This window comes from Dermacentor variabilis, chromosome 1 (genome assembly GCF_050947875.1).
Source record: "Dermacentor variabilis isolate Ectoservices chromosome 1, ASM5094787v1, whole genome shotgun sequence".
Classification (NCBI taxonomy): Eukaryota; Metazoa; Arthropoda; class Arachnida; order Ixodida; family Ixodidae; genus Dermacentor; species Dermacentor variabilis.
This window is the reverse complement of record NC_134568.1, coordinates 190181660-190207754: the sequence shown is the minus strand read 5'-3', so window position 1 is coordinate 190207754 and position 26095 is coordinate 190181660. Positions and strand designations below refer to the sequence as shown.

Below are 26095 nucleotides of genomic sequence, written 5' to 3'. Positions count from 1 at the left end.
GCTTTCTTTGTATTTGAGCAGAAGCTTGCTTTCCATCTATGGTCGGTTCGACGTACGTTCGCTCCGCCCGCACCATCTGAACCAGTTCACTAGGTGCTGCACTGCACCCTGCTGTTACACCGGTGCAGTGCAATGGCGCTAGCTGACCCACGCTGTTCGTTTCAAAAGGTGCAGGGCTGATTCATGATTTTGCTGCACCCACTCCACTGTCGGTGCCGACTTGGTGCAGGCGTACAGGTGCGAGGCAGACGACGCAGCATACGGGCATGAGCGCCGTTATAACTCCGCTTACGCACGTCTGATGTCTACGCAAGTGTGGTGTGTATTTACGCCCCAGTAGCCGATCATACCTACAGTTCAGGACCTCTCAAACATACGCATTCCGTGCTCGTTAGTCGGACATAGCGCCTGTACCGCGTTTGCACCTTGGCATTCGATTCGAGTGTCGCGCTATACCTGCACCGCAGAAATCGAGCTGCATAATTTTTGAACTTCTCGTGAACCGCCGTGACCTGATTCAACGGATTCCGGCCTTCGGCCGCCAGCACGTGGCGTCTTAATCCCTAGTTAACGCTAGCCTGGGAAAATGGGCACTCTTTATTATTTCGCTCTCACCACGCAGGCCCACTCTCGTCCGTGTACCACTTTTTATAAATATTCGTGTTCTGCAGAGGGCATACTGAAAGTGAAGCGTAAAAAAAAAAAAAAAAAAAAGAGAATGATTTTTCTTTTTTACCGCGAAGCTGGCGTGTAGAAAAAAAATACCGAAGATAGTGAAATGCCGGGCCTACCCGCGGCGGAGGCGAAGCAGCACTCCCCAAACGTGGGCCGAACCGCGGCAGAAGTGCAGTTCACCATTAAGGGGACCATGCACATACACAGCTTCGCTGGTCATCCTTCTTCCCAGAGTGGAAGGGCACTGAGCTTTTTTTTTTTTTTTTTACTTCACAATATATATAGCGCATAAACTCGTGTTTTTTGGGAGCATTATCATACATAAAGCCATAATGTCGCCACATGGAAGTACTTACAATTACGCTTCGTCTCTTTTTTTCATTCTCACAAATTTTGCTCATGGATGTTGCCACCTATGAAGTCACACGATCTGTGGGCCTATCTGAAGTATGGCAATCTTGGAACTACCTTTAGGCACCAAAAAAAGTTGAGAAAGAACGCTAGCATTATGTGGAATCACCCCAATCAAAAGCAAAGCACGTCAAGTCAGTGACTAAAATGTTTGGTAATCATGGTCGATTATCTTTTCCTGAAATGAATCCAGGGTTTATCTCAAAACTTGAGTTACTGGATGTATGTGCTTACACAGTGAAAACTCCAGACAAAGCAATCTGCCCTTGCCTGATAGCCTTTACAGTTAGATAACAAAAGCTTGTCACTATATAGTCCTTGCTGGTCACACTTAGAGGATGATCAAGCTAATACATGTTCTCTGGCAAAGTGGCAGAGATGCACTTCTAAAAGCATATATGCTTCTACAAGTGCGATAGCTGACGCACATCCTTTCCCAAAAGTCCTGATTTGAATATCCAAGTTTTTTTGAACTCTGCCAATTAAGTGATGACTGCTTTAGCAAGGTTTCTTTTGCAATGAGAAAATGGGCTTATAGTGAAAGTGCTACGAAACGTTTTTGGGATGCGAAGGAGAAAGAGAACGATTTCACAATGCTCAGAGCACACGTGCACCAGCACTGATGATGCTATGATGCCAGGAGCCGCTGCTCTCCTGCTGCGCTTGGGTTCAAGGTAACATTAAAAGAAATGTTGAGAAGAAGGCCATTGGTGGATTTTTCCAGTAAATTATTTTAGGGAGGTGGTAGGGTGCATTATTTCAACCCTGCTTCTATTGCCGAATCTTTTTATTCCGACTTCCGAGTCTCTTCATTTTGTGTCATGATATAAAAAAAAAGAGGAAGTGGTTATCACAGTTGCTCTTCAGCCTCTGCGAGACTACATAGCCACACTCACTGAGATAGCGTAACTTGTTGCAAGACCAGTATGTTTGTTTCAACTGTACCTGTACTAGTAAACCTAGTATCAACATGCTTGGCCTGATCCTGGTGGTTTTGGCTTACACTAGCTTCACAAATCAACAGGCTGCTAGCAAGTTGTGCTCACCATTAAAGCTGCTGGCGAGCACAGCAGTGATTTATGGTGTCAATACAGGTTAGGGTAAGAGAGAGAGATTGAGAAAATTTTATTCAAAGTCCTTGCTGGGCTCAAGGGAGGCGGCGTGCTGGGAGACTAGCCCCACCGGAGCCTCCCTTCCTCAGGCGGTGGCCAGACCTTCAGTCTTGGCGGCAGTGGCAGCCAGCCAGACTACCCTGATTTGATCCTCCATGCATTCGCTGAGCAGCATGGCCTCCCACTTCTCGGGTGTGGTGATTCTGAATGTAGGATTGGTGCTCTGTTTGATGGTGTGTGGTGCTGTGGGGCATGCCCAGATAATGTGGTCGAGATCTGCGGTTGGCGCGTGGCATGTTTTGCAGCTCAGTGTGAAGACATCGGGGTAGATGTGATGATAAAGGGACAGTGTAGGAGAGGTGTGCATCTGTAAGAGCTTAGCGTAAAGCGCTGCACTTGAGTGGCATGTGCAAATGCAAGATGCAACGCAAGTTAGACTCTGCAGAACATGACACCTCAAAATAAAAGTTGGTGGCAGCAAAAAGCTCTACATTAGTGTTGCCGCCAATGAGTGATAACTCATTGGCATATACTCATTGGTAGTACTGCCTCATGAGCAGAGTAAACACGTAGGAAGTTGTCACCTCCCTAGCCGATACCCAAAATAGCAGTCACCAGCACCTATTTATTTATTGTTTGTCATTTACCGCCAGCCTACTCTCCAGACTTTAGGTAGGAGTGGGAATAGAAGTAAATATGTACATTGCAATGAACAAGGCGAACCTGCAGAAAGAAAGCAAATACAGAAACAACAAAGTGAGCCACACATGCTAAAGTACAAAAAGCAATGTACAAGAAGGCCTGTCAAGAGCACAGTCATAATTGTGGGGACTGAGGTGCGTGGTAATGGATCCCAAAAGAGATGGCTCTTTTCAACTCTGTGTGGACTACTGCCAGCTGAACGAGGGCATGAGGAAGGATGCTTATCCTATGCCTAATGTGGACTCAGTCGTAGCTAATCTAGGGGATGCGTGCCACATCATCACCCTGGATGCTAGCCGCGGCTACCTGTAGGTTCAGATGGAGTTGGCTGATGCATAGAAAACTGCGTTCACCTTTCACTGAGGCCTTTACCAGTTTACCCCTATGCCATTTGGTGCTGCAGCTACAAGCCAGAGATTGATTGACCGTATTCTCGGGGATACTAAGTGGCACTAGGCGCTGGCGTACCTTGCTGACATTGTCATCTTTCGAACGTTCAAGGAGCACCTCCACCACCTGGAGGACGACCTCGAAAGGTTGTGTGCTGCTGCGTTTACCAAACCCAAAGAAAGCTCAAATAGCTGAGACCTGCATTTCCCCTACTGGGATTTACCACTGACAGGGGTTGTGTTCTGCCGTGCGAAGAGAAGGTGCGAGCTATCCTCGAATACCCAATGCTGGCGAACATTCAGGGCCTTAGACACTTCTTGGGAATAGTGAACTACACTCTTAGACAAAGGTACACCCTTTGGGGTGTATATTTGCCACACAACGATAACTGTCACATGCCTTGCTTGCGCTTCCTTTCTTGAAAATGCCGGGCCTGCTACCTTCCTGTCGAGAATGTTCTGTCATGCTGATAATGCACATGCCATTCGTGACTTGGAAGTACTGGGCTCACAGCATTAAAGAAAGGGAATATGGACAAGACAGATGGCGATTATTGTTGTGAGGCAAGATACGACCCAAAGGGTGCAATTTTGTTTAAGAGTGTACTACAGAGAGTTCATCCCGAGTTGCACCACTCTCTAAGTGCCCCTGACTGCACTGTTGAACAAGTCGGCATAGTGGAGCTGGGGTCCTGAGCAAGAGGATGCCTTCCATGCACTATCCCGAGCTCTAGTGGCCACAGCTGAACTGAAGCTGCCTGACCTCAACAGGGAGTTCGTTATCCAAGCTGACGCGAGCGACCTGGGCCTTGTGGCTGTGCTGCTTCAGGAGCATGACGGCATTCTCCTACCAGTCCCCTCTGCCAGCCGGTCACTTAACGCAGCCGAACGCAACTACAGCGTGACTGAAAGGGAGTGTCTCGCTATATTCAGACCACATGGCACTCACCTGTAAGCGCTTGCGTGAGCCTTCAGGCTGCCTCAAGCACTGGGCGTTGACACTGCAGCGATGCAACTTTGCTTTGCGGTACCGGAAAGGGAGTTCGAATGTGGTGGCTGATTCCCTGTCGCGCACCCGTTTCAGCGTCTGACCCCTTGGTCCGTCACTCCCATGAGCATTCGCACCAAGTAGAGACCCGAGCCTCAGTTTCCCGTCAGACTGCGCCAATTTGCACTCAGTAGAGACCGGAGCCTGTGTCCCTAATGGCTTGAACCCCGATGGCAAAGCAATCCCCAGACTACTAGCCGCGGGAGAGGACGTTTACCAGGTGGACCCCGTTATCTCCTCGGGTATTGCCTTTAGCAGGCAAGAGCTACCAATGGCACAGCACAGCGATCCATTTTGTCAACAAATCGCTGAAGGGCTCAAAGAGCTGAGCTCCCAAGAGGAGCGGGGCGGCAAAGACGTTGGGCGCACATGGACAGCTGGTATTGTTGTTGGCGCCAAGTGCGATGCAGCTGGTATTGCTGTGGACACGTTGAGTATGTATCTGCTTGACGCCAATGGAGTTATCCTGCACTATTCCCATCTGAGGAGGCTCCCCAGGATTCTTTCAAGGTGGTGATACCCCATAGTCTAAGGAAAGCCGCCTTGAGCTATTTTCGTGACTCACGGTTGGCTGGACATGCAAGTAGCCTTAAGACTTTCCGAAAGTTGTGCCGCTGCGCTACCTGGCCAGGCATGAAGCATGACGCTCTTCACTATGCCTGCTCGTGCCGCATGTGCCAATGTGTGAAGCCTCGCGCAGGCAAACCCCCTCGGCTCGTGGAGCCTATCGACAGCCAGCTACCCTGGCAAGTCGTGGCCTGTGACATTATGGGACCCTTTCCCAGAAGCTGCAGGCAAGGCTATGTTCTCCTGGCTGTCAAAGATGACTTTACGAAATGGGTTGAACTTTTTCCGCTTAAGAAGTTAACAGCACGCACAATCTGGGACAAATTGACCGAGGTCTTTAACCGCTTTGGTATTCCGGAGGAACTGATATTCGACAACACGCCCTGCTTCACAGCTAAGGTGTTCGTGGATGCGTGTGCTGCCTTTGGCATTAAGCACCGCAAGACAACCACGTATCACCCACAGGCAGAGTGAATTAACCGGAACCTTAAGCCCTTAACAATTGCTTGCAGCCTTTGCCCAGCAACACAGGGATTGGGATGTCTGTCTTAATTAGATGGCTTCTCCTTACAATCCACAGTGAACCGTTCGACTGAATACACGCCCGCTCTCGTCAACTTCGGGAGAGAGCTGCCAAACCCCATAGTTCTGCGGACCGGCAGCAAGGCATGCATGCGTCACGAAAGCCAGCCTTTCTGGCTACGCAGCGGAACTGCACTCACAGATGGACGCAGCCCTTGAGCTGGACAGAAGGCCCAACACGACATAGGAACGTGCACTACGGTGCCGGCGATCTTGTCCTCAGACGCAACCATGTCTTGAGTGACGCTGCCAAAGGCATGTATCTCTGCCTCCCTGTCGGCCAAATGGTTGGGTCCGTACCGAACCAAAATGTCCCCTCTGATATACAAGCTGGCTGACTCCCAAAGGAGACCAGTTAGCGGTCCAGTTCACTCCTCGGACCTCAAACCTTTCGTTGCCAGAAGCAGCGACTGGGGAGAGGGGTAGGCGGTCAACGAACCGTAGGTAAACCGTGACACGGCTGGTTCCCCCCAGGCCACGCCACCGGTACAACCTGCGGAAATGCACCTAGCTAGGCAGCCTTTTCTCCCACCAGCAGGTAGCCGGTCTTTATTCCGTACCGGGCAGGTGAATGGAGCAATGCAGCTACAGTGCGAGGGTGCACATCGAAGCAGTGTGCTCTTATGTGTTGCCCAAGTCTCAGCCCGGCAAATGTCCCTTCTTGGGCAAATAGCCAGGCAGGCACCTTTCTGACAAACCGGCTATGCCGGGAGGGCTCAACTGTCCTTTCGCCAAAGTCGTACAGTCTTAATTCTTCCTGCACCTTGTCCTATACTGTGCCGCCAGCCTTAATTGCTGATCACGAGACCAGCTGTCCAGTGGCGTAGCTAGGTCGTCTGGCACCCGGGGCCCTTAGCGCTTCTGTGACTCCCCCCCCCCTTCCCCCCCTAGTGTAGTCGAGGAAGGCGAGGATATCGACAATTTTCGGGTGTCTTCCAACGTATATGACAGCCCCCCCCCCCCATACTGGCCCCGTGCACCGGGGGGCCACGGCCCCCCGGCCCCCCCTGTTGCTACGCCACTGCAGCTGTCCCTGGTCCTGCCGCCGTGACTGACTGCTACCATGTGGGGCCACGAACTCTTGTCAGCCTTGCCTTCTGCTGCCTAGGCCGCCGCTCACTGCGGCTTGTGCGCCCACAATCAAGCGCTGGCCCCTGGCCGAGGGTGGTTACTCCGGCTGTTGCTGCTACTGGCTGCCATTCATCCCGGTCTGCCGTTCATCCCGGTCTGCCGTTCCTGTCAGCACGCACTCCGGGGAGCTCAGTGACTTTCGCTGTGGCCGCTGCGCCAAAGTGGAAGTCGCGCCTCCCGCGTTCCTGGCAGCGCCTGTCCGGCGGACCTCAAGCGTTGCTGGCTGACACATGGTGCTGCCCCACACCGTCCTTACTGGGCTTCCGACCCTTCAGTAAGCGCCGTGACTGTCGCACTGCGCTGTATCTTGGGTGAGTAAACTCGTGCTTGTTGGCGATCCGACTCTTCTCTGCGCAGTGTTGGAGAGTCAACGAACCCTGCCGTAGCGCCTCTGTGCGTTGCGGAGTGGAAGAGCGTCATGCCCTTCCTGACCGTCGCTCGTAGGGTGAGCCTTGTGCAAACCCATCTCTACACAGTGTAGATCAAGAAGTAATAGCATGATGGAGAGGTCCATGTGTTTACATTCTGCAGGCCCTAAGCGCAAGCACAAGGTGCAATCTGCTCAAGAAACTCTGTGATATATTTTATATTTGATAAGAAATTTACAGCACAAAGGTGTGAAATGATTTGCAAAAAGGAATTTGTTGTTGGGCTGTACCGGGTTGGCAGGCAGAGCATTCCAGTTAGTAATCATGCAAGAAAATAAATTTTAAAATGTTTATTTAGAATATGAATTCCATAACTTTCTGGCATGGCAAGAATATCTAGAGCGGTGGATGGCAGGGTTGTTGTTATGATGGCCAAAGAGAGCCACAGTATAGCAAAGATGGAAGGGTTAATGAATACGGTTTGGTCAACTGCTAAGATGTAATACGACAAAGAGGGAAACTATAATCTGTCATGATAACAGTGTGGTCAAGTTACTTGAACTCTGCTCTTTTCAAAAGGTGTGATGATGAAACTTGCCAGGTTATAACGGTTCTAAAAGAACTTTGTGGATTTTTTTCTCAATGCACTTGAAATTCTCTGCATTATTTGGTATGTATGGAACCCAGGTGACAGCTGCATGCATACCTCGCTATTGTAGAAGAATCGATCGATATTTGGGCAAGTTGCTACTGACTCAACATCTTGAAGGGGCAGTGCAAGACGACGAAGACAGACAGCAGGAAATGGCGCTGTCCTGTGTGTTTTCTGCCTTCTGTCTTTGTTGTCTTGCGCTGTTCCTTCAAGATGTTCAAGACTTCACTATTGACCCATTTAAATGTTTTATGTGCCAAAAGCCTCTTCTAGATTGCCCCAACATATTCAATACTAACAATTTTCTCAGTGCTTCCTTCTGCGTGCGCACACACGCACACACACATACTCTCTCTCTCTCCCTCCAAGTCAGAAGTCATAATCACATAATGGGGTAGAAAGGTTGACAAAACCAGGGGCACTATGCCAACCAAAGTAAACTTAAAATAAAAGACGTTTCGACTCCCACATGGGAGTACCTGTGAACAAGGTTCCCGTGGCAATGCCCAAGGCAGTACAGCTGGCATGCCCAATACCCTGAACATGCATAAAGCCCTGTTACCGAACATGAATGCCCTGTTACTGGCGTTTTGGCCAGTAACAGGGCATTCAATTTCTTCTATCTCCTCCAATAATAAACCGATTTGAAAAATTACTTTGGTAAAACGATCACTACACGGTGTTTTATAACTTACAGCGAATAACTAAAATTTGTGATGGAGCCTGATGAGAGGAGCTTTAATGAATTAAATCTGTTTGTGGAGCACAGAAAAATGCTTTCAATCAGAAAGCAACGTGTGTTGTACAGTTAAGTCATTTTATTGACGACTGTAAACACCAAATTTGGTACCCAGCTTTGTGGAAAAGAAATGTTTTGAAAAGGGTTTGATGGTGGCCACCTAGGTAGGTTCTCTGCTGTAGCAATTCTTTCCAAATTACAAAATTACATAAAAAAATTCGTTCCGTTAAATTATTTTCCTAATTCAGAAAGGAGATACAGTCAATGAAAGCAGAACTTATTGAGGACACTTGATGCCCTAAATCTTATTTTTTAAAATTCATTGCCTTGGTGACTTTGACAGCAGGTATTTTATTCCTTAACAATTGTTCACTGTGCAGCTGTGCAGGGCTTTCTTGCAGTGTGCAAGCGGCATCTTTGCTAGAAATCAACAGAGAGGAAAATTTCTTGTAGCTTCTGATCTGACAATGCGTGGTGCCATGCCTCTCCACCTTCAGATAGTTTCATGAAAGCACAATCCCCCGGTGACTCACCGGTGGATGACGACACACCAGAGGAATATGACAAGTGACCCATTGGTGGGTCATCACACACAGAAATTGAGACTTCAAAAAGCACTGCCGCAGTGAGTGTATTAAGTAGAAATTGCCTTCCTGGAACTTCCCTGCCCTTTTCCAGGAGCATCGCCTTTACATTACAGCAAGATGTACGGGCGCACCAGAAAGTAAACAGAGCATGCCAGCAGAGGCTGAAATGCATCTCCGTACGCTAGCGGCAGCAGCGCACACTACAGCACATATGCAAAAGTAATCTGAGGTAGCCATGCGACACGCTTTTCACCACTGCCTCATCAACGGCTCAGGCAAAGGAAAGCTTATTCCAATGACCACCACTAGGCGAGCTCTTTATGCTTGCAACACCCATTTATCGGCGGCTAACAGCTCTTGCCATAAGTGTTTGCTTCCTGTATGTGTGCCGAGCGTCTCTGGCCGAGTTTTGTTGCTCTAGGGAGGAATAACTGCGTAATCAATTTTTGTAGAAATCTATTTTTGTACTCATTAAATAAAGCGTGCTACTTGGCTGCACATGGTGGTAGTCTATTGCGTTTAGAAATCATCAAACCACGGCATGACCGTCAAGTTTGTTCCTGGAGACTATGAAACAACGGCAATTGTCACATGCCTTGAGAAACAAAGCTCGGCCAGTGACGTTACATGTGCATGCAGGAAGCAAAGGATTCTGGCAAGAGCTGCTTCATCAATAAATGCTTGCTCCAAACGCAAAAAGCTCCCCCAGCATCGACCATTGCAAGCACAGCCCTTTGCCAGGGCCGTTGATGAGGCAGTGGTCAAATATGGATCTAACGGTCACCGCACATTACTTTTGCGCATGCTCTGTAGTATATGCTGTCAACGCTAGCACACGGAGATGCAGTTCAGCTGCCGCTCATGTGCTCCGTTTACTTTCTGGGGCACCTGTACTATTAGTGTAAATTCAAATGCAAACGATTCCGAAACTACTCTAATGCATTGTTTCGTTTCCAGTTTCACCTACATTTGTAACAGTAGCTTAATTCAGAATCCAAAATGTACACTTAGGACTACTCCATGCTTGAAAACTGGCCACAGAGCAATTGCATGTAAATACATTAAAGCATGGCATGTAATAGGTATTGTGAGCGATTATTTCCTGTTGTGTTTCAATATATGCCGATGGTACAAGTACCATTGGCATATATTGTGCTGGCATATATTGTTTAGTGTTTGCAATATAATTGTGAAGACTGCCATTCATTATTTGCTCTTTCCTGTTCTGACAAACTGAGGCCTTAGTGCTTTTGGCAGCCCTTTGAGATGTGGATTGAGTTTTTTAGTCATGGAGAACACTACAGCAATAGCAATGGCTGTTTACTTTGCTCATCTAAGTGACATAATTCACTGCTAGTGACCAGCCACTGCAGAAGATTATGAACAGGCTACTAAAAATTTGTCAAAGCCAAACTTTATGTTAATTTGTCTTCTCCATGCCATGCTTTTTTGGCACTTAAGCATCTGGGCAACCATTTCGCTCAAAATGCACACTCTAAGCTGTTAAATTTTAAATGCAGTTTTTTGATACATGCTTGGTGTACCAGCAAGTGGTTTCACTTTCAAATGTTTTCAAACTTAATTTATGTTCATTTTGACAAAAGAAAAAAGAAACCAATGCAATGATAAAATTATTCACACACACTATAGTTATCCTGCAGTTGAAGGGTCAGAGACATCATACTAAGAGAAATGGGTCAGGCTGAGAACTCTTTCCAGTCTAATCAACAGCAGCACGACTTCCAATTTTCAAATGATGTCTTATATACCCATGTCATTTCCCACTTGTGGAGATCTGTGCACCATCAAAATTTAGCATTAAGATGTACAAGGCAAGTTATCATGTGACCAAACTCTTTCCTCTCAATAGGACACTGACCAATCAAATCGATACTCAGTTTGCTGCCGAACACCTACTTCAGTTCTACTCAGCAAGCAACATCCTCCGCTGTAAGCTGAAAGACCAGACCAAGTTTTAACGGCATCTGTTGTTTTCCAATGCTTTAAGGATGATGATAATGTATGAATCTTTATGGCGCAAAGTTCAGGGCATGGCCAAAGAGCACCACTGTAGTGCTGCTTTAAGGAGTTAATCGTAAAAAAATGGCGTCTAATGCATGTTGTGCTTTTCAACATGACAGCAGCAAATGGTGCACATAGGCTGCTTTAATGCAGGATTTTTGTCAGGATGTCCGACACAATCTACTGAGAATTTTTTTCTCGTTTAAAACTGCACCAGTACTACTTGTGTGAGTAGTCTTTCTTGGTTGCTAGACTAGCTGGACCAGTCATCTGGAAGCACCTTAACTCCCTCTAAGGGCCTATATAGACTGCCTTGCTTTCAGACATAAAGCTGCGCATGTTCCCCACCCTCACATGATTGCGTCACAGGACTGAAAAACGCAGAATTAGAAAAGCTGGAAGATGCATTACGAGACAATGAATTCAAAACATCTTTAGCACCATTACCCAATGCATGTGTTCGCAATTAATCAGTTACTTCTCTGCTTGGCACAGGCAACACAGGCTAACATCACTGTCCAGCAAAAGCTGTGACAATCTTTTGAGCACCAAGTTTTAAACCTTCCACATATTTATATGCTTAAGAATTTTGTCATTTGCAGCATATACGAGGGGAAGTCAAAAAGTGAAGGGACTTTTGCAATTTCTCGTACAAGGGTTGGCAACACTGCTAGCATCCAGCACTGAATTAGTGTCGTCTGCAACACTTCTATGGAATGTGTCACTCTTATTCCCACGTTAGTCGTTAGAGTGTAGCAGACCATTAAACATGGCAGCTCCATTGTCGATATGCACCAAGGAGGAAATGAGGGCAGTGATTCGCTTTTGTTTGTGGAAGGTGCTAAACCTGTGGAAATTATTCGTCGAATGCAAGCGCAGTATGGCGGCGGTTGTTTATAGCGAAGCAAGATCTACGAATGGATAAAGCGTTTCAAACAGGGAAGAACTTCTTTATGTGACTAGGAAAGATCGGGCAGGCCATCGACGTCAACGACTGAGGACAATTTGAAAGTCGTTGAGGGTATGGTGATTGTAAACAAACGAAGCACAGTGGATGAAATCGCCAATACATTACTTATCAGTCATGGTTCTGCATATTCCATCATACACAACAGGCTAAATTTTCGGAAAGTGTGTGCAAGGTGGGACCCGAAAGAATTTTCAGTGCAGCATAAGGGACAAAGGTTGGACATCTCTCGTAAACATTTGACACATTATCATCGCGAGAGAGATGGATTTTTACAGCAAATTGTTACTGTAGATGAAACTTGGGTACATCATCACGAACTGGAAAGTAAGGCTGCGAGCATGGTTTGGAAACACTAATCATCACCAGAATTTAAGAAATTTAAACGTCAACCATCAGCTGGTAAGGTTATGCTAACACTATTCTGGGACATGGAAGGTGTGGTAGCCGTTCATTTCACCCCAAGAGGCGAAACTGTGAAAAGTGAGAATTATTATGATGTATTGTGTGAACTAAACTGAAACCTGCAATCAGATCCAAGCATTGTGGAAAACTGCAAAAAGGTGTCATCCTGCAGCAAGATAACGCTTGGCCACATTCTGCCAAATGGACGGCCGAAACAATAAAGGAGTTGGGATTTGAACAGCTGGAACACCCGCCATACAGTCCAGACCTGGTTCCCAGCGATTTTCATATGTTTGGACCATTGAAGGACGTGCTCAGGGGAAGAAGATTTGCAACCAATGCACAAGTCATTGATGCGGTGCAAAGTTGGTTACAGGGGCGACAAAAAAAAACGTTTTTTCTGTTGGAATAAAAAAAAACTTGTGAAACGTTAGGCAAAGTGCGTTGAAATGCAGGGAGGTCATGTAGAAAAATAATGTATGTTTCAGTTTTCTATCATTGTATTATATGTACCTCTTCTCAAACGTTCGTTTACTTTTCGACTTCCCCTTGTATTTCGGTAAAAACGGATATGCTTTTTGTTTATTGCAGTACTCATGCCAAGCTTAACTACTAATGCCCAAATATTTCTGGATAACTTAATATATTACATTGCTTTATTTTACAAGATTAACACTTGCAAGTGGTCAACGAGTCTTCATTCAGCTTTCGCGAACAGATGCTGCGGCTGGGCTGCGATTGATGTCCCGTGATTGTACTTTGCCCCTGTGGAACTCGACCGTTTACACCATGTGTCGTGTGCGTTCGTTGTCTCTGGACATATTGATGCACCTCCTGGCTGGGTTACCACGACATGAACAGACGATGCTGTACCATCAGTGGCTAGGCGTTGCCTTTATGAACTCATATGCTTTCCTTATTGGAATGGCCAACAGCCCCACGTGCGACACATGCAACAGCAAAGAGACGCTCACACACATTATCCATGTCTGCCTGCGATATAGTGCCCAGAGACAAGTGATATGCAGAGTACTGGAGCAGTTGGACAATCGTCCACTATCAGAACTGAAAGCTTTGGGTCAGTGCTCTGAGAGAACATCCGCGTTGAAGGCCTTAGTCGCATTATTAAGGTTCCTGCGGTCTACGGGGCTTAGCGATAGACATTAAGAACGCCGCCCACTACCGCTCTATAGTGTATGTGCTTTATTAGTGCTTGTCTTGCTTTCTCTCCATCTCCCCCTTCCACTTTGTTTCTCTTTTTATCCCCTTTTACCCTTCCCCCCGTGCAGGGTAGCCAACCGGAACTACCTCTGGTTAACCTCCCTGCCTTCCTCTGTATTCTCTAACAATTGCAACAATTTGATATATCACCAGTATGTACTAAAATTTCTTGAAATAAAAAAGTGCTAACTAGTAGCTCTGAAAATCAGTTCTTTCAATGACAAGGGTTAAGGCATGATACTGCAGGCACTGCACCCTTCAGCTTACACAAATTATCAATTCTAGTACTGAAAATGTTTTGCTTAAACATAAAATTGCCCAGCTGGTTATATATATGTATATATATTGTTTTGCATTTTGCTGGTGACCATTTTTCACCTGAGCACCAGTGATTACAATACGATGTACAGCTAGACATGAATAAATCGCGGACACATTTTACCTATAAGATCAGAGTTGATGACTGACGACCATGCTCACTGCTATCATTGTGGTTTCAGTGTTGCTTGCCGTCCTGGGCACAAATTCGCTCAATAAAGAATTAAATTCCTAACTCACACTTGGGGTAGTGTTTATTTAATTCGGCACTACAATGTGACCTATCATTCTATCATCTATATAGCTAACAAAGGAAATATTATTAGCATGAACGCTTGTTCTAAACCCCTAAGTAATGAACTTGTGACTTTTGAAATTCGAAGAAAGCGACACTCCTTTCCTACTTGCCTTTGTATGTGCAACTCCAATTTCAAGGTCGTTACAGACCTTGAAAATTTTCCACTTCTTATTTATCCCACCACCAAGTTAAGTACCAGACAGGCGCCAGAAAGGCACAAAACAAACACAAGAACATTAAGAATTTATTGATTTACTTGAAATGCTCTATTAATATATCTATGACTTCGGGATCTTTAAATTAAGAACCTTTTAATACAGCGTTAAATGTTTCTTGCTCTTCAGGTGTGCATGCCTGCAGGATGGCCTGAATTTCTTGTGGGATGCCCAGACTCACAGACTTGAGCAAATGAAGCAAGTTGATCTTTGTTTCTGCAATGAAGAAAAATAAAACTATCAAGTATTTGCACAATTCAGAAAAATTAAGCGGCGATTTGGTGGTAAATGCGAGAGAAATGCGTTATCGTTACGTCATACTTCTGAGGACCTGGGGATCCATGATTTAAACCGCGTTCATCACATTGCAAAGCGTTGTTCAGGAGCTCACTCGGCACACATCCTATCTTGAAGGTGGTCCGGAGCAGACCATCGCCAGTTGCACTATATATTTATACACACACACACACGCATGCACGCACACACACACACACACACGCACGCACACACACACACTATTCTAAGCTCACCCATCCCCCCTCTACCTCTACCATGTGACTGGCTTCCCACATTTCACGCACATACTTTTTTACACTTTGACACTCCTAATGATAATGTATAATGTACTAAATAACAAAAATTGTAGTTTTGCTTGAAGGGCAAAGCACTGACCACAACAGTAAAGTATAGCATTGCGCTCAAACTTCTCAGATGGTGTTCTAACAATACGTGAGGGCGATACAGTGGTGTGATGCAGTACGTGGCAACTGCTGCTGCACAGCAAAAACAGTGCCCGCATTGGCAACTACCAGGCATCTCACAATGCTGGCATGATGAACAGCCCCACCAGCGGCAATGTTGGCATTGCACCTCGATGGCACACGGGATGAGACTGTTGTAAAACTGCTGGTGTTTGTCAGTGCCCAATGAAAGGATTAGATGGTTTTATATTGAAGTGTACTCTCCATTCCGCTCAGCATATGCACCATGATGTGATATACACACAGCTGCTCAGAAGAAATGCTAGTGTGTGTGCGCCATGCCAGCCGCGGAAAACACAACACTGCCCTTCCCTGCTGCAGGGCCGACTAAGTGGAGTGCGACAGTGCACACACTTGGCTTCAACGTTTTTGAAGCCAAATGCACTGCGCATTGCTTCAATCTCTGGAGACCTTTTAATCATCTGCACACAGTCCGTGACACCACAGTGGTAGCAACAACGTGAATGCATCGAGTGTCTATATAATTGCTGCTGCAATAAAAATGAGTGGCAGCTTACACAATCCTGCAGTTTCTATTTGTTATGTACAGTCGTTAGCAAAAGTAGGGAGACCACGGCTCCGGGTGCGAAAGCAGCTGCGGGGCCGAGCAGCGCCATGTGCTCGCTTCCAGAGTGCCCAGAGTGATGACAAACTTCACCCTCGCCCTCACGCGGGTGCCTGTAATGCTTGATAAATTTCTAGTGCACCTTTCAGTTGCTCTGCTGCTGACAGTTGCAGCAAAGGGGATCGTGCATCGCAAAACACTTAAAGTGTCTGATGGGAAAGTAGGGTGAAGTGCTTCTCTCCTTCTCCGTTTTTGGCGCGCCTTGACGGTTACGCATCGATGCCGTGCCTTTATCGGCATGCTGTTGGAAGGCACGCACTGCTTCCACTCGACTCCCGAATCATTAGGTAGAGATGAATACATCGAGGTGTAAAATGCATGGCACTGTGGATCCTCGCTTTGAACACCCCCTTCAAATAAGTATTAAAAATGTTTGTCACTCACAGGGTCTTTATTCCTGTGAGAAATAAATAATCTAAATGTAACATTGAACAAATACTTAGTGAAGTTGCCATTAACGAAAATTACACCAGCAGCTCAGCGCGGCATCGAATCATACAGTGATGACACAATGTCGGGGCGAGCATGAAGACACCGTCGAAGACAGTAACACCGTTGCGGCTTGGGCTAGTCGGTACATACTCGGCAGGGGAACAGCGCGAAAAGACGAAGGGCAGAAAAGAAGGTCAATACACACCAGCGCTGACTGACAGAATTCTTTATTAAGAAAGGAGCACACATTTATACCTAAAGAAAACAAAGGTACATCACTGCGCATGACCACCAAGAATGAGACACCAATTAGGTTTCCCCAGCATTACTGCGGTTGTTACAGTGATGCCTGTGCACGCGAAATCTTTGAGGCCGGAGTTATTGCAGCGAATGGTGCGTCTTGCGTCAGCACTCCGTCTTTGGCCTTGACTGAGGCAGAACTACATGTTTTAACAACCGCAGTAGTTCTGGGGAAACCTAATCGGCGTCTCAATCGTGGTGGTCATATGCGTGGGGATGTACCTTTGTTTTCCTTAGGTATATATGTGTACTCCTTTCTTAATGAAGAATTCAGTCGTCAGTGTGAGTTCACCTTCTTTTCTGACCTTCGTCTTCCCGCGCTGTTCCCCTGCCGAGTGACTTCTTCGTGTCGGGAACCGGTATGCGAGTTGCTGTGAATTCAACTGTTTTGGCATGATAGAGGCGTATGCTTGTAACAGGTGGTGCGTTGGCTCTATATAACTCATGATATGTATATATTTGGAACTTTCTGTTATTCTTAGTATTAGCGATGTTTTTTTTCGTAAAACTGCTGCGGAGGCTTTTAATTATTTTTGTTGATTTCTGTCTATATATTTTCTCTAGTTTGGTGCTTTGCCTCAGCTACGATCTTGGGATAGTTTTAGTAGCTAGACCACCATTTTGTCACAGTTAATCCACTACAACACTAGACAAGTGTGTCAACAAAGGAATCTCGAAAGGTGAAACAGGTTGCATTTAGCTTTTGAAAGCAGAAAAACGATGTATGTATAAGAAGAGAGGTGCAGCCTGTATCTAATAGAATCACCTATATGGTCGACTACACGCTTTTATTTCTACGGCGTTCTTGTTATTCATATATGCCTTACGAGTGGTATATCCAGTTCATCAGAAAGTGGGCGCTTCAGGCAACTAAGCCAAACATTAAATAAGTGACATTCTACAATTCATAGGATTGCAAGGCCAATGGCATATTAAATATTATCAGTCGTACTGAGCAAACCAGATCATTTTTGAAGTTCCAGTCATTACCTATTACGTATTGTGGAAACTTTAAATATTAATTTGATAGCGCAATTCCTATTTGAAAAGAGCCACAACGTGTTAATCAGTGATGCACATTTCTGCGACGTTACCCACCATTATGTTCCCCCCCCGTATCTGATAAGAGCTCGCAAAGGGTGGAAGAAGGATGTCTCTGGGCATGAGTGGTTGCACGAGTTGCGCGTCTATCTTGAGTCACTGTCAAAATTGCTATCAAAGAGCGCCACAATTTGAGTGGCAGCGGCAAAGACAATGTTGCATGTGGCACAAAGCGTACAGTCATGAGCAAAAATAAACGGACCACGGCTCCGGGCGCGGGAGCAGCTGTGGAGCCATGCGCTCGCTTCAAGAGGGCCCCGAGTGACTACAAACTTCACCCTCGCTCTCGCGCGGGTGCTTATCACGCTTGATAAATTTCTAGTGCACCGTTCGGTTGCTCTGCTGCTGACGGTCACGGCGAAGGGGATCGCGCATCGCAAGGCCCCTAAGGTGTCTAGGGCGAACTGCTTCCCTCCTCCCCCGTCTTCGGCGCGCATTGATAGTTATGCGTCGATGCTGTGCCTGTATCGGCATGCTGTTGCACGCGCAGCTTCCACTCGACTCCCGAATTATTCGATAGAGACGAATACATCGAGGCTTAAAATGCAAGGCACTGTGGATCCTCGCTTGGAACTCCCCCTTCAAATAAGTATTAAAAATATTTGGCACTCCAGACCCTTTATTGCCGTGAGAAATAAACAATCTGAATGTAACGTACAATTAATGGTTAGTGAAGTTGCCATTAACGGCAATTACACCAGCAGCTCGGCGCGGCATTGAATCATACAGATATGACACAATGTTGGGGCGAGCACGAAGAGTTTCATTCTTGTTTCACGGCAGTCCGCAGTTGGCCAGCTGTAGCCGTGTGGAGATACCGGGCCACAAGTTGCTCCTTGATCAGCCCCCACACGTTTTCGATGTGGTTCAGATCTGCACCTACTCGTGGTCACTCCATCTGTGTATTTCTGACAGAACTTCGTGTTCCACAGATGCTCTACCTCCGAGTTCTACGAGCTGCTGGTGTTATTGCCGTTAATGGCAACTTTCCCAAGTATTAGTTGAATGTTACGTTCAGAATGTTAATTTCTCACGGCAATAAAGAGCCTGTGAGTGCCAAACATTTTTAAAACTTATTTGAAGGGGGTGTTCCAAGCAAGGATCCATAGTGCCTTGTATTTTACGCCTCAATGTATTCGTCTCTGCCTAATAATTTGGGAGTTGAGTGGAAGCCGCGCGTGCCTTCCAACAGCATGCCGATACAGGCACGGCATCGACGCATAACTGGCGGAACCGTCAAGGTGTGCCGAAAATGGAGGAGGAGGGAAGCAGTTCGCCCTAGAGACTTTGGGCACCTTGCAATGCGCGCTCCCTTTTGCCGCGACCGTCAGCAGCAGAGCAACCAAACGGTGCACTAGAAATTTATCAAGCGTGATAAGCACCTGCGCGAGAGCGAGGGTGAAGTTTGTCGTCATTTGGGGCAGTCCTGAATCGCGTGTAGCGGCCCCACAGCTGCTTCCGCGCCCAGAGCCGTGGTCTCTCCACTTTTGCTCACGACTGTACATGAACAGTACTCAAGTGAGAGGTTGTGCAAAGTATCAAGTACTTCATTAAAAAAAGAAGAAGGGGTAAAGGAGCTCTCATTTGTCCTTACAGTATGGAGCATTTGAAGGAGGGAAAAAAAGCAAGAGAAATGTCTCGCAAAACATAATTTATTCTCTTTAACTGAAAAGGTGTAGAATGCACTGCATGACAGAAGCACCCCAGCCAGCAACTCTGTATTCTAGAATGTTTTACCAGTTGACATTTCACATTAACTTTTGAGAGAGCATAGCAGTGCTGCACTTCAGCTGAAGCATTCACTCTACTGAAATTATGCTTATTTATGACTTGTGAGCTATTACTTTGTTATGAGGCTTTTTTGGTGTTTACTTGAATGTGCTGCACTCCAAAAACACTTTATTCCCTTTTCAGCACTATTTTTTAAAGTTTGCGCTGAGTACAAACTTTTGTGGGGTGCATGCACACTGTACTAATGAAGGTTGACCTTTAGACTTGGCACACAAGCAGCAGCAAATTTACACATCACAAACTGACTTTTTAACTTTGCTGTTGCTGATTTTGGTTGCTTTAACTTGGTCTGAATAAAATTGCTCGATGAGAGTACCCTTCTAGAGTACCTGCATCATCAGAATTCCAAGGATATGGTCAGATACCGATGAGTGAAACCATAATGCAAAAAGAATTATTTTTTTCGTAAAAACTGACATAAAATTCCTAAAACTGTAGAATGAGCTCAAATTCTTTATTTTTACAAGATTTCAGGACAGTTGGCGAGTGTATGTGTGCTACCATCTTATAACATCAACTGTTTTTAAGATACTGAAGCTACAATAAATATATCTATTTTTTTTTAAACAGAATTAAACGGTACTGCAAAAGGATAAAATATGTCTACTATAAGCAACTACAGTCAAGCCCGGTTATAACGAACAGTGTGATTCAATGCTACTTGTTCAATATATGGAGTAGTTCGATATAACTGAGCCTGCTTATAACAAACTTCAGCACCAGATTCGTTATGCGCGATGATGTGAACAGTGAAGCGAAAACTTCTTAACGAAAAAAAAACCATGCCACTCACCGCGAATAATTACTCCAAGAGTAATTTATTGCACAGAAAAGTACACATATTTGCAGTAGGCAGTGATTTTTGCCTGAATGCTTCGTTTAGCTCCATCAATGAGGATTGCACTTTCGACATGCAACATCATTTCAGTGAACTTCCAGTCTGCTTCTCTGTATCCCCGAGCAGTATCGTGGTAGCACATCATCCAAGAGAAAGGGCTTCATGTAATGTCAGGAGGGGGTGATTGTCTTCTGGCGGCGGCTCCTTGGCAGCACCATACGCCAGCATATTGGCAACGATTTCCGAGTACAGCGGGCTCGCCATCGCAGCCAGGGTATGTTGTCGTCAGCCATCAAAAAATCCTCGAAAGCCACATTTTTCTGGCACAGCCCCTGGAACATCGGCGAGCTCTTTGCATAGCATGGCAAAGTCATTGTTGTCTTGCACTGTACTCGCCACTTCCGCCCCCTCTTGACACAGTCCAGCATGGTGGAAGGCGTTGCAGATTGTGTCTCGAGTCACGTCTTGTAGGAGACTACCCGGAGCCGGCGGAGGAGTGCATTTGCGGCTGTTTGGTGACAGATCGTGCGTGCTCAAAGTTCAATATATCCAATTTCTGGTTCGTTATAAAAAATACATTTTACATGCATAATGACAGGAGAACTTAGAGTGTCCAATAGACAGTATATTTTGCTGTATCTGAGTTCATTAGTTGGGTTTGACTGTTAAGGTGCTACGATGCTTATGCAACAATTACCATCACATCTAGGACACAGTAATGTATAGCCTAATAATCAACAGATGTCACTGCCAGCTATGACACTGCATGTAAAAGTATGTGATTACAGATGCTGTGTAATGTGAACATGAATTATGTTGCTCTAGATTGCAGGCACAAAATGCTTTATGTTGAAAATTGAGAACAGTGTCATTTAAAATATTAAAAAACGGACTAACCTTCAGTGACTTGGTCAGTAAGGATGACTTGGAGGATGATACGAACAATGGAAGGAAGATTTTTGATGAACTGCAACAAACAGAGCCAAATAAAAAAATTTGAGAACAAGCTTTCAGAAATTTGGTCAACTCCCTTTGGTTATACTATACTAGCAACACATGCAAAAATATTAAAGGGACAAGTAGGAACAAAAGTTCATGTACCGCAGCAACACTTGCCAATATGCACTACTATGTCATATGACATCGCTGCCTGCTTGTGTGAACTGCGTGGCAAATGTGCATCCTATGATGGGATGTCCAACAGCCACCCTCTTGAATCAAAGGCTGAGTGGCTGGCAGACTATGCTCGCTATCAAAGCATGTGTTGCAGTTCAAGCGCCTTATTTCAGCTGATGTGGAAGAATCTGTGTTCTCTGAACTGTCACCATCACTATTTCACAAAGGTATCACAAATGGCCCTTGGATGGGCAGGTTGGGTTGGTGGCTCTAGAAGCGTGTACATGAAAACACACATATGCAGTGTTTTGTTAGTGGAGAGATCATAATGCATGTTGACTCCTAACTGCTGATGACGGGTTAGCTCATCATGACAAAGGTACTTCGTTGTAATATTGACAAACAAATAATACACAATATATCTTGATCTTTTCTTTTTTTCAACAGGAGCAGTAAATGTGCTATAGGCATTCCTAGTGTCATATTTTTTAGGAAAGAAAAAGCAATATAAATGCAGGTTTGAAAAAAACTCAGCATTTATCAAGTTTTTAAAACTCTGTTATGGCACTTCAGGGGTCAAGCCAATTAAAATAAATAAATGAGCACATCTAGTGATGAAACTCTGAAATATACAACTATATAGGCTACTAAAGCTACTGGTACAGACAAAAACTGTAGACAAAACCCATTAGAGGAATGCCACTGTATCTGGTTGTGCTTGAAGGCCCTGCTAGTTACCCCTTACAATGTCCCTTATGCAGACAGTATTGACTGTTTCCTGTTGCTTGCCACCAATAGCCTGGCAGCAAACAGATATTAATGCTACACTTTGTTCCAGAGCTCTCTATCTGTGTACTATTCACAACCAGATATCTGCAACAAGAAATGATTAGCATCATGTTGTCATGACAATGACTGAGAAGCTCATTTGTGAACAGCTGTTAATATTCCCTATGTACCAAAGCTGCCCAGTTATGTCCAGTCTGCAGCAAGATAATAATGATTTAATTGAATATAAATAAAAAGAAAGCCACTTTAACATGTATCCAATGTTGTACCTTCGTCCCTCGAAAATATATACTCTAATTAACTGTGTCATGACAATGCTGACAAAAGGCGTGCACTAAAAGCAGCAATGGCTCACAGCTGATCTGTTGTGGTTTGTCCGACATTGCATCAGACAGTCTTAAACCAGCAATGAGGTGACAGAAGGGAAGCACAAGAAGTGCAGTGTAGTCACAGTTTATGAGGCTCTTGCATTCGTTACATAATATAGAGAAAAAGTGCAGTAGAACCCGTTGCTCCTTGCCGTGTCATGCCACAGCACATGTGGTAGTTGTAAACCAGCAACATGGAGATAAAGCGTTAAATGATAATGACAGCTATTTACTTTGTATATGTAGCTGCTGAATCCCCCTTAATATTTTATTGTTTTTCACTACTGCTGTGGCTCTAGAGATGTGTCGCCAGAAAACCGTGAAGAAATTTGGCACAGCACAGAGAAACTTGGCAATAAAAGCTTGGCACACCATACACTTATCTGCAATGTGGTACTCCAAATTGCCTGCTGACCTAGATATTCCATGCATGCATGTACACAAAAACTTAAACTTGCTCCTTGTGCACAAATTGTAGATCACCAACCGTGGTAGCTAGGTGGCTATGGTGTTCTGCTGCTGAGCATGAGGTCATGGGTCAATTTTCAGCCACAGCGACCACATTCTGATGGAGGCAGAATACAAAACTGCTCACATACAGTGCCTTGGGTGCACATTAATAGAGCCCAAGGTGAAAGTCACCCTTTCCTTTTGACGCCCCAAAATAAATTCTACAATAAGCTGATCAGTTAGGGGATCACTGTTTAGTTTCCTACAGATTCAAGGCACATCTGATAAAATGAAGGTGCCTCCAAGGTCTCTTCAAGTTTGTCTCAAAAGATTATTAGTATATGTACACTGTAAGAGCACACAGATCTGCTGGTAATCTCACTTCAGGTCGAAAAGGTGGCACCATGGCTGCTAAAAAAAAGATGTACAGTTGCATTTACCAGTACTTAAAGAATGGCTGGTGGAATGCCAATATCTGGCATTGCTGCAAGTACAGTGTAATGCACATGTACCAAATGCAAGTGTCAGCTCCAGGCATTGCATTGTCAAATGACTTAGCAATGCATTTTAACACGATTTCATGAATCATAATTTTCTGTGTGCACGTGCGCAATGTAACAAATGTTTTGACAGCAAGCAATATTAAAGAAGAAAGCTTATACCTCCTCATGTCTGAGTCCATAGAGGTAGCAGATGCACTGGAAGATGCTCACATTCTCTTCAAAGTCTTCCTGCAAAGGAAGTTGCTGAAGCAGCACTGGAAAAACCTGGAAAAATAAGATATAACCATTGGCAGCAGATATTTGCTATGACACTTTACACATTGATGCTTCTCAAGAGGGGCCACAGTGCAAGAAATTGATTTGTACTTTCAAATGATTGTATTTACAGGTTTCTTCACTTTTTGGGAGTGTGTTAACAAAGTGTTATCAACATCAATGGCCTTGAAAAGCAGCAATCTGCACTTAAATGAGCCATCATGACCTTTTCTGTTCTTATGAGAGACATAAATACCAAAGAGTGCTTGAAAAGTGAGTTATGAACCACAGCCAGAACCTAGCAGCTTCGCTGTAAAACAATGCTCACGCCTTGACTTTTATGAAAAAGCAATCACTTCACAATTTCAACCACCATACCAGCTGTTCTAACCACAAATGTTACCAAAAATTAAAAAAATAAAGGCTTTATGCAAATGGCAACTACTGTATGTTGATGGGCATTGTTCATTGTTCATGCGTTTTTTTCATTCTGCACAAAAAATTATTTCAGTTTAAATAGCTAATATTTAGTTAATTTATCTAATCGATAAGGCATCAAAGAAAAAGTTGGAGTATATAGAGAAATGACCAATACCAGCATTTGAATTAACCTGGGTCTTGTCTGGTACTTTTTTCCGACAAAAAAAGAAAACCAGTAAAAAATTTAAAATACCATGCAACAATGTGTCCATGCATCAGGGATTGCAGTGCTCTCAAACATAGATGTCAAATATGGTCCCAGTTTACTGCACTGCGAATGAATGGCCAAGTTTTGTCTCCAACACGGCAGCACTCCTCAAAGTGCATCTTCAGTCCTTATCAAACGTGAAACCCATAAGCATGGGTAAGGTGCACAGTGTACTGCATGATGAGGTTTGCATTTCAGAATGCTGCTATCGCTGATGCGTAGATGCATTATCATGTGGTATTTGTCACCCTTTACATTTATTCAACCTTAGCAAACACATTAAAAGTTCATTTTAATGCACCGTGGCCACCTTTAGTGATCTTTCCCAGGGTGAAATATTTTTACAAGACAGTAAGACAAAACTTTAATTCAACAACTTACCTGTGCCAGGGGCACAACATTGACACCAACCAAAATAAGCTTGGCAACTGCACCACATATGTTGTCCTTGGCATGCCTATTGTCCTCACGTGCAAGCATCGTGGAGAGAGCTTCCAGCAATGCTGGATACTCACTAATGTTCAAGTTCAGGGGATGTTACAACAGCCTGGTGACTAAAATCATTCAGATGACTTGCACAGGATGCGCAAGATATTTGAAAATACAGCTTTGGAGTGCCAGTGGCATTAACATTCTCATTCTATCTATCTAGCTGTCATGCATCAACCGCTCTGCCACCTATCTAGCAAACTTATTCCTGGGTGGTAGCTACCAATGTGACAAAGGAGATGAAACTGCATGCAGTTTCAGTTTCTTTATATGCCGGTCACAGCGACTTAAGATCGCCACTTTCTTGAATGTGGCAAATTTCTTTGTTTTCGGGGTGAGACAAGAGCTCAGGGCCAATTGTCATCTGTGACAAAGAAAAACAAGTCCTGCCAGTAGTCAGACGTCTTTTAGGTGGTTGAGTTTCTCCAGCAAGTCGAAACCTTCGTGAGTGAGAACCCTGAAAAGCCAACTGTGGCCATTGCCTAGCAGCTTTAGGTTGCAGAGTCAACAGTCAGGCTTTCAGTACAGGTGGATATTAGGTGCCATTTTTAAGTAATGAATTTGCTTCCTCCCATAGGGACTGTGGGCTCAAACAGTGACTGGCTGTGAACATCAGCGGCCACATCAACCTCAGTGTGGCATCTCCGTTCTCAACATTTAAACCTACTATGCTGCTATGCATGGAAAGAATCTCTGAGATGGAGCATAGCAACCACAAAATGCTGAAATTTCGCCAAAGGCTGCTGTTCTGGAAGCACTGGCCAACATCAACAAGCACTATCTGATCCACGAATGCAGCAATTATTGAAGCCAGACTCAGTTAAATATTAAGGCTGAAGATGGGCTTATTGAGCAATCCTGAAGAACAGCAACAAAATAAAAAATGTAAAAAAATATCGAATTAATATATTTACTTTTGTCTGAAATATTGATTCTATTTCTGAGCTTATCATGTTCTCAAGTACCGTGTGCACCCAGTAGATAAGGACCATGCCTATGTGAAAGTGCGCACTTTTTCCTTTGTTCATTTTAGATACTGCTAGCTGGCAAGCAGCAACTATTCGCAACACACAGTTGTGACATGCAGAGGAAACATCTGCATTCCATTTATGTAGAACATAAGCAACACAAAAGAAGTTGCCCTTGGGTATTGAAAGAAAGAAAGAATACATGTATGGAA

The 26095-nt window shown here is 44.9% G+C and overlaps 1 protein-coding gene and 1 long non-coding RNA gene across 6 annotated transcripts in view; one reads left to right on the top strand and one right to left on the bottom strand.

The window, feature by feature from the left end:
* The first annotated feature begins 16 nt into the window (after nt 1-16).
* LOC142590014 (uncharacterized) lies at nt 17-25942 on the top strand. Of its 5 annotated transcripts, XR_012830020.1 has the most exons (4): nt 17-318; nt 6595-6928; nt 23872-24011; nt 25493-25942. It is a non-coding gene; the product is annotated as an uncharacterized LOC142590014 (long non-coding RNA). The 5 variants fall into 5 exon arrangements; XR_012830019.1 differs by lacking the exon at nt 23872-24011 and having other exon boundaries at nt 61-318; XR_012830017.1 differs by lacking the exon at nt 25493-25942 and having other exon boundaries at nt 61-318; nt 23872-24228.
* LOC142590007 (importin-4-like) overlaps nt 14419-26095 on the bottom strand; it is a 114117-nt gene continuing 102440 nt past the window's right edge. The window contains exons 25-28 of the mRNA XM_075701815.1: nt 24808-24940; nt 23643-23747; nt 21155-21224; nt 14419-14625 (exon numbers count right to left, since the gene is read on the bottom strand). Of these exons, the coding sequence (XP_075557930.1) occupies nt 14495-14625; nt 21155-21224; nt 23643-23747; nt 24808-24940 (439 nt within the window). The 3' untranslated portion in view covers nt 14419-14494. The remainder of the gene's footprint in view (nt 14626-21154; nt 21225-23642; nt 23748-24807; nt 24941-26095) is intronic.